The 10,007-nt window shown below is 31.6% G+C and overlaps 1 protein-coding gene across 1 annotated transcript in view; it reads left to right on the forward strand.

Moving 5' to 3' along the window:
* Window positions 1-6,051: 6,051 nt before the first annotated feature.
* The window catches only part of LOC111395068 (protein CROWDED NUCLEI 4-like), a 6,971-nt gene continuing 3,015 nt past the window's right edge, over window positions 6,052-10,007 (forward strand). Inside the window, exon 1 of the mRNA XM_023021090.1 lies at window positions 6,052-6,087. Within this exon, the coding sequence (XP_022876858.1) occupies window positions 6,052-6,087 (36 nt within the window). The remainder of the gene's footprint in view (window positions 6,088-10,007) is intronic.

A 10,007-nucleotide genomic window follows, 5' to 3' on the forward strand; every position in this document is an offset into this window, starting at 1 on the left:
TTTTTTAATTTATAACTTAAGGGTATATTTGTCTTTTAAAACAAAATTATGCCATTGTAATTCTATAAACAATTTAAAGTTATTTTTGTCTTTTAACCTAGAAAAGACTATTGTGAAGATTGACAAAAATTTTGGATTAAAGAGGTGAAGTGGCCATTTGACCTGGCCATTCTTAAAAGTACCCTTGTAGTAGTATAGATTCAAGTAAAATTAGGTGATTTGTAAATTCTCGATTTTCTTTTAGTTTTTGTTTTGATATTTTTATCATGCACTGGAATTGGAGTAGTTCGAGAAGGCTAAATGCTATGCTAACCTAATTTATCAGGTTTGAGAGATATTTTGTTTCGTGATCTATCTTTTGTTTCGTGATCTATCTTTTAGATTATATTAAGTCTTTATTTAAATGTAAATATGTTATTTATTTAAATATTCAAGTATTACTTTGCTTGTAAAAAAATTATGATTAATTATCTCATAACAAATAGTCGTCCGGGACTTCAAAATTCTTATGAATGACGCTGCCAACGAAGTGTTATAAATATTGTGACGTCATAAACGGCATGAATTAATTTCTAATAATATGTTTATTTACTTTTGATTAGTGATGTGACAGTGCCTATAAATTGTCTTTGCAAGGATTCTTGAACGATATAAACAAGAAATAAATTGGGTCATGAAACTATGTGTCTAGATACTTGTATATTTTAATTTTTAGTTAATATTGTTATTTGCCGAATTAATTGTATGTCGAATTTTATATCGACCATGATTCGTCATCTTTTTTAATAAAAACGGGATTATTATTTTTCTAAAAATTAAGACAATATCTGATCCACTCCATACCTTTTTTATAATATCATAGACATTTCCTCGCTTTTCAAAAATATTACTAACATCATATTTCTAAATATTTGAGTATCAAATGCAACCTTTGACCACTTTTGAACTATATACCATCTAAATTGAGGTTGATAAATCTAAAATGACCTTGTTTTCTATAATTAGTTATAATTGAAACAATTACTATATTATATAATAGAATGCTATGTAAATATGACATATTAATCATTACAATATTTCTAAACAAAATAAGTAAATTTATATGATTGCAAAAGTCAATTTATATTTCTATAGTTTACTTTGAACAAATTAAATTTCAATAAATCGTATAAAATTTCATCTAAGGACATTTTAGGTATATCAACCTAATTTTTAATGATTTGTGGCTCAAAAAGTGGTCAAAAAATAAATGTCATCTTCAAAATTAGAATAAGAGGAGGTTAGTGATATACCCCCCCCCCCCCCCCTTTTTTTTTTTTTTTTTTTTTACGGGTGATGGAGTGTCTTTAATGTTATCCATTTTTAATTTACTTGAGCTTAAATTTGACTACGGATAACGAACAAATGAGTTTATTGTTAGGTGTTAGGCTAACGCACGATAGTTATAAACATTTGATCGTGTTAAATATTTAGAAATGGGGATTCGCGCGTGACTCTTTCTCTAATTAAAAAAGCAATTAGTATAAGTAATAATGATCAAACGTAATAAATTGTTACTAGTTAGTGTGTCAAATTTATGTTGTCTAGATAATCTCTAGATGAAATCTTATGGGGCCATTCACTTTGTAACAAAGATTTCATACCATTCTAAATTGACTCGTTAGGTTTAATTGATATGGACGGACCACGTTTTCATGTCCCAATGCACATGAGAAATTTGAATCTCATACGTAACCCACATATGTGGTGATTTCATAAAGTGCGTTAAATTATAACTAATTATAGGCTTCCAATTTGAATTCAAATACCAGATGAACGTTTGTCTTTCTCCTCCGTGTTCAATTATGGAAATAGAGTAGTAGAAGCATCTAAAGTGATATGTCTAGTTGACTCATCTCGCTAAAAAATTTATTTGAATATCGATCAGTTCGACTTAGAAATTGGCCTGTCACAATAAACACGTCGTGTTGAGCTTGATTGTCTAGCATGACGATCCATGAGGGTTGACTTGGCTGTGTTGTAAAATTTTTGTTTCGCAAGTGTACGATCCGTAACAAGTAATAGTGGACCTAAGAGTCCGGTTATTGATCCCGCGAGGACTATTTTGTAGCACTTAATTTAATCTTTCTTTAACAACTATTTGACGAATGTAAATAAAAAAATAATGATTAAATGTGATTTTTATTCTAAAGATTTAAAAATGTGATTTGATTCAATGAAAAGTGATTGGGAATTCAAACAATAAATGGACGTTAGGACGGAGCAATTTCACCTATTGGTCACCTTTACTTCATAAATCAAGATTCATAAAATCTAAGGTAGTGTTCGGTCGAATTCTTCTATTGTATTCAACTTACCCCTCTCGAGTTCTCATTGAGCCTACTTAATTAGTTTAATTCCATATCTCTATGCAAATTAAATTTAATTAAACGAAACATTGGTTCTAAGAATTCACACACGACCGCAGCAATCAATATAGGTATCTCTACACATTATATCAATTTACCGAATTTTAACTTGTGGTCTAAACAAATAATCCGCATCTCTACGCAATCATTGTTCACAAATCATCTAATTAGTGATCAAGTAATTAAATGTATTAAAAACAATATTAAAATCAACACATGAAATAAAAAAGTACTAGAATCTCAATTGCATGAAATAAAGGGTTCCAAAAGATTACATTGTTCGCCCTAACATGAAATTTAACTACTCATAATAATGGAAGAAAAATAGGAGATTGTCTTAGAATACATCACCGAGTTTGAAATAAAGATGTAGAAGAAAAAGTAAAATTCTTGCACCAAGATCTCCTTCCTCTTCCAATGAGTGCTTCCAATCTTCAATTCTTGGTATTAATCTTCTTAAATTTCTCCCTTGAATCTCCCTTCTTGTTGTTTTTCTCTCCAATACGTCAAGAACGCGTGGCTTGATCCCCTAGATTTTTAGTGTGCGGCTCCTCTCTCATTTAGGTCTTCAATCTTGTGTTTATATTGTCTTGGAGTTTAGGGAAAGATTTGGAGATGAGTTGGGCCGAAAAAGAATGGTAAAAACCTAAAAAAATTACTCTCGCACGGCGGCGCCTAGGCGCCTAGGCGCTGACTTTCTGTCAAAATTTCAGCATCATGGCGCCTAGGCGCTGAGGGATAGCGCCTGGGCGCTGAGGACTACTTCGGTTGCATTGGACAGCTTTCAGTATTTTTATCATAACTTTTTCGTTCGATATCCGATTGAAGTGATTCAAGATGCGTTGGAAAGCTAATTCAAATGACTACAATTTTGATTCAGGAATCATTCTCCAATTCGATCGTTTTCTATGTCAAAAATGAGTCTAAATGTGAGACGAAAACTCCGGCGCAAAACTTTTTGGTTGGAAAATGATTTATGATCATATCTTGACTAAATTTGATCCTTTGACACCTTCCTTTGTCCAATTGGCTTCTAGAACTCTTAGATCTTCATTTCAAGTTTCGACACGACTTTTGATTAATTGCATTTTAATCCTCGAACTTTGGATCTCTTACGTTTTGGTCATTTCATCCAATTTCGCTAGCTTTTGCCTATTTCCTTCATTTGACCTCTTTTAGCTCTAGTTTTCTACATTTTCATCAATCTACAAAACAACACCAAAACCACTTGTTAGCACTTCTAAAATACTCTCCAAGATAGCAAAATCATGAAATTAATGGCATAATATAATGAGTGTAAATCACTCATCAGGCTGGCTTTTTAAGTTTTCATCTAGGCGACTATTTATTTCTAAATTCTAATATAATTTTCGTTTTTTAATAAATCAACATAATATCTCTTCTTTTCATTAAAATTCAACTTTTGCACAAAAAAAATGCTAGGGGTTTGCCCAGTTTACTTGACTTTTGCATAGCAAACTTGAGATTTGTATAGAAAATTCGGTATTTGCCTAATATACTCAATTTTTTGCACAGAAAATTCAAGATTTGCACAGATAACTCGATATTTGCTCAATTTGCTTGACTTTTATATAGAAACTCAAAATTTGTCCAACAAATTTGAAATTTTCATTATACTAGTATAACTCATCAGACAAATTCGAGATGTCATCCCAAAACTTAAGATTTGTGAAGAGTAGCAAATCTCAAATTTTGCTTCAATATGTCAAATCTCGAATTTTCAAGAAAAGATGGTAAATTAGCCTCTGTTTATCATTCATTATTTCATATTCCATCACATTATTTTTTCTACGGTACTCATTTTCAACCACACATTCTTCATTAAAATAATATTACGTGCAAACTAAAAATTTTCCTTCTTTTTTAGCTTCACATTCTACATCAATTTACTATTCCATAATACATTTTTTTAAAATTAAAGGGGCTCAAACACACCTTTAATTTCTTGAGCAAAATACTCTTGAGCAAAATTACACGAATGGACTGCACGCAACCATTTGGATGAGTAAATGGACTGAATGAGAAGTCATGGATCATTTACCTAAAGAATGATTGATCTAAGAGTCCAAATGGACCAAATGTCAAAAGCAAAACAGTAGAGACGATTTGAGCAATGAATACAAATTGGAGGATGCTCTGTGCCATTTATCCTTAAAAAAAAATTAAAAAAAATAAAAATTATAACTCTACTTTTTGCTAAGCTTAAAAAATAGTAGTCACTTTTTATCTTGTCCATAAAAATGTTGATAATTTACATTTTTACTTTAAAAAGTTAGATTTTCATGAAAACATGGAAATAGCTTTCGCTTTCTTTTCCTCTAGCTACTAAGATGTTTCAGTTCGTCAAGTTGTCTCTTGCCCGTAGGTCCTGACACAAGGTTAGAATTTTAGCTCTTCCAGAGTGGTATCTCAATAATGGCTCGGGCCCCTTCTAACCATTATCCTACTGCAATAATTCTTGCTAAGAAGAACGCCCATGTTGTGACAATTCCACCCAAAAGGTAATGGGTTACTCTTACAGCATGTCCTTGTACAATGCTCAAGGCTCTCGACTGAATTTCGACCATTTCATTTATCTTCTTTCTTATTTGTTTATTTGTGAGATATTTTTATTTGAGAGGTAGGTATTTTGATAATTATTTTTTGACCGTTAGAGATAAAATGGATCATACCTATGATAGAAGAATTCAAAAATGAACGTTGGAATAGTGAAATAACGGTCAAAATTTTGATTTTAATTAGCTTAAAAGCTCTACCAAACAAGCTGTTAAAGTTTCTTTTGGTTGAGGTGGAATCAGATTAGCCAAACTCTTTCACATACATTATATGCAACTCAAGAACTGAAAATCAGATGAAACAAATCGTTCCAACAAAAACAAAATGCAGAAAAGAAAAGAAAAACAAAAAAAACAGAGAGAATCAAACTGAAATTTACAAAAATGAGGAAAACTTTGCTTCAACTTCCTCAATTGAATTGACCTCATTCAGGTATACTTTGCAGTGCCGGTGTCCATGAGCGATGATCGGACTCAAATCGATCACTTACGTTCATCAATTGGGCCAGAATTTGATGCACTGATAATCCTTGAATGTCGGCCTTGATTAACATTTTTCCAAGTTGCTTCTTCGTGATTTTGATTTTCACCTCTTTTCGTAGATCAGAAGAGTCTTTAAGACGACTATTCTCTTCTTCAATATTCATCGACTGGGTTTCAGTCCTACGATCCGAAAATAGAGTTTCGGAGCCCCAGTTTTCACCACCCCATTGTGTAGAGGAGTCCTTTCTTATACAATTTCCCATATCTACCAATGCTTGTCTTTGTGGACGTGCGCTGTATATATTGTATCTATAGATTTGAGAGAAGGGTTTGATTGAAGAGAGCTTGGTGTTAGATGAAGAAGAGGGTAAAGGGCAAAAGCAAATGAGGGAAGACAGGAGTGTCCCTTTTTGTTTTTTTTTATAACCCTGGTGTCCCAGCTTAGTCGGACTAAATCCTGGACCTCTAGTCCCCGGCCCCTCAGTGACTAGTGGAGAAGACAGGAGTGTCCTACCTACACGGGGGATGGTGGAGAGTTTGACCTCGATTCGACGGCGGCCCCACTCACCTATTTTGGGCCGAAGATGGTGTCGCCGCCGCCGCTTACGGGCTTAAAATTGGTGACTCGGCTTTATATAGGCTCTGTTTGAGCCTATTTTTTGTGATCACAAAAAATTGGGGTCTATGATAGTAATTTTAAAAAGCTAAGCCTTTTATCCTCATTATTTTTAAAATATAATTTTTCGCTTTTCCTTTCAATCACACATTATTTAATAAAAGGGACTTGTTTGATTTTTATTTTTCTAAAATATATTTTTCTTTATCTTGTTTTTAACCTCATATTTTTCAATAAAATAATATTACATACAAATAAAAAATTTACCTTTATTTTGTAACCATACGTTCTTTATTAATTTACTATTCCAAAATGCATATTTTTTCAATTCAATGGGGCTCAAACAAGTCGAAAATAACGATATATAAATCCAATTTACTTTTTTTAACTACACGCATTTCATTAATATACTATTCCAAAATGCATTTTTTGTAAAAAATGGAGCTCGTATTTCCACCCTAATTTTTCTTTTTTAATGATTAAACAATATTTTAGCCCACGTTTGGTGGCTATTTTTTGGAAAACAAATATTGATTTGAATAGTGAATTTTTCGAGAATGTGTGGTTAAAAAGTAGGAAAAAATTTTGGGTTTACGTAAAGAATATTTTATTGTGTGAATATATGGTTGAAAATTAGTATATATAAAAAAAGTTTTAAAAGAATGAGAAACAAAATATGCTTAACTGTATAAAATGTTCATAATTTTTACACATAATCACATTTATGTTTCAAACTTTTAACTTATTCTCAAATCAATGTAAATTGTTCTCGATCACCTTTTCTCAACAAAATTTTCTTCAAGATAGAATATAAATATTCATTTTCCCATTTTAATTTTAAATAAGAAAAACAAATAATAATGCAAAAACTATAATTAAATATTTGATCCTTATTTTAAAGCACATTAACATGATTTTTTGGGCGAAGACCATGATTAAGGACGAAGTTTTCTTATCATTGGAATGTTAAAAATAAGAACGTTATGAAGAGAAAAGCTTAAGAATATAAATGTGATAATGAATAAAGATTATTGACCTTTTACGTAACTAAAGTGTGGTGTATTTATAAAAGTAAAATGTAGTGTGAATATAATCATCCATTAGGGAAAAAAATTGAGATTACTTGCAAAATAATTTTATAGATAAAATATGCGATTAAAAATAAATTTGAGAAAAATTAAATTTTTAGAAAATAAACCTTAAATAGGGTTATAACGTATCATTTGAGCATGCTGCATTTGGGATTTTCAACTTAAAAACTTGTGTATATGAGTGTATATAAACGGCTTTTTTATCGCTTAGTTAAATTGATACGTCCATTCTAAATTTTAGTAGAAAAAAATGAAACTCATATAAGAGCAACATACAGTACGAGACGAGATTAATCGAGGAGAGTAAAAATTGAAATTTTTTCATTAGAGATAATGGAGCCCGTATGAGCTGGCAAGCCAAGTGTGAAACGGCTTTGGCGCGGAATCTTAACACGATGTGAAGTGTGAACGCAGCTGAACAAATGGAATATTACATTCACAGAGTTGCAAGTGCGAACCTTATATGATTGCCATAATTAGGCACTCATTAGTTTCCTTTGTCACTCCATAATTACAGTGTTTATCCACATAATTTTGCCTTTTTTCAAACCAAAAGTAACGTATCCTCCGTTTAAATACAATTCATCAGTCGATTTATAGATTCAATCACAATAAAAAAAATTAATTATAGATAGTTGACGCCATCATTTTTATTATATTAATTATAATTTGCCGAACGGAGACATAACGTTTTTGAGATGTGGTTGGTTCTAACGACTAAAAAAATCAAAGTTGGTTCCCATTATTGGTGACCAACTCGTCTTATAATAATGCTACATAGGAAAAGAGTATTGGTTCATCACAATAGATCAAATCCTACTTACCAAGCATAATAATAATGCAAATAATGAAGGAACGCAGATATATTTTGCCCGAAGTCTCGAGATTTCACCACTAAGTATTTAGGACTAAATGAATGCCTTTTGTGTTTTGAGATAAACTTCTATGTTGTTATCTACAGAAATGTATGTTAAAGTTTGGGGTCCATCTTAATAAGGTCAACCTTATTAAGATGGACCGCAAGTCTTAACATGGTATGGTATCAGAGTCCATTAAACTCCAACGAGCGATTCGATCCGATTAAGTCTCTAAAAATGAGCACACGGATTTCAAGATTGGTCTGCTTAAACGAGCGATCATCTTGCGGGGACATGTTAAGGGAATATAATCCCACATCGGTAAAATACCGAAACAATGATCAATATACAAAGGATTGAGACACTCCTCTTAATAAGGTTGACCTTATTAAGATGGACCCCAAATCTTAACAATGTCTAGTCGAAACTCAAACAACCAAAGATTTGGTTAAGTTTTAAAAAATGTAAAATATACTTATAATTAAATTTTTATTTACAAAAATATTTTTATATGCGAACTTTATTTCTCACTTATATACAAGAAAAATTACATACTTTATAAATTACCTCTTATATGATAAGTAAATTATTTTTATTCCTAAGTTTTCATAAAATCTTTTTCACTTGATTATTTAAAACGACAGCAAGCCAATTGTCCTATTTATTTGAGGCTTCATAAAACAAAGGCAACGAATTAATAGAGTTTGATAAACCTTCCAACATTACAATATTTTTTTTCCTTGATTTTTTTTTTATATATATTTTCAAGGTTTCATAATTACTTTTGTTGACATTCAAAATTGACAAGATTTAGCTATAAATACATCTCATTTCTTTCTTCCGTCCATGAGCTTATTACTTGCACACTTGGACACCATATTAGACTGTACATGATCATAGTTCGATGGGGTTTGATGATCCTGTGCACTACAACATTCATGTTGGATATTGAATGATATTTTGGATATGGAAGGATGGAATGAAAATTATTCGGTTATATATATATTATCAAGATTGCAGTTACTTTTGAATGACACATAAGTGTGAGTATTTACAGATAGAAGAGGCCCCTTAAAAGCTTGACACTTGAACGCATCATGATAGCTCACTTTGTAAAGTTCAGTTTTGTCAATCCATAATCGTCCTAAGCTTGTGATCACCCTAGCCTAAATATAGGTTTAAAATTTATGATTTGAACGACTTCCTTGAAAAGCTTTTTTATCAATCAAGTGTATCGTACAACTCAGTCGAGGCGAGGCCTATGGTAGATGCCCCTCGACTCGAAAATACATTGCAACAGAGAGGTGATGCATTGCCTTAGATAGCAATATTCCGGATGACGTCCAATAACATGGCTTAGTCGTCTCGAAAGGCATGTGTGAAAGAGATAATGCGAAGTGGAGTAATGACATTGCATTACCTATTGTTTAGCTGTCACGTGACCTCTCTCGTAGATAGAAACATAACAACTTTTATGTCTTGATTTGTGCAATATTTCAATGTTGCGACATTGAAGTAAGATTTATAAGTTTCATATAAAGGACAGAATTTTGTTTTGTCTCCATCTTTAACATATAAATGGTATGATTGAATGTGTTTCAAACACTATCGTTGCCTTGAGACCAGTGGACAGGTTCCATATAATATCTGCTTTAGGGGAATGCATTGTCCTTCAAAACTTTCTGAAATTTTTATGTTTTTATTAAATCATCCGCAAAATACAAGGGAAAAAAAATGTATTCCATTCAATATTATAAAATGCTCTTTATGAAATTCCAAAACATCCAATCCATAAATTCTATTTCAAAATTTTTATATTAAAAAAAGTTTTCAGTCACATCAAACATCCTCAATATTCATTTATTTCTATGCTAAATTAAACCAATTTGGCTCAAATCGCTAGGTGGGAAGGTGAGTACGCTAGCTTGACTCACCCACTAGCAAGTTAAGCAACGAATTACTCCTACGAGTTGCTT

Source organism: Olea europaea, chromosome 6, assembly GCF_002742605.1.
Source record: "Olea europaea var. sylvestris chromosome 6, O_europaea_v1, whole genome shotgun sequence".
In the NCBI taxonomy this organism is placed as follows: domain Eukaryota; kingdom Viridiplantae; phylum Streptophyta; class Magnoliopsida; order Lamiales; family Oleaceae; genus Olea; species Olea europaea.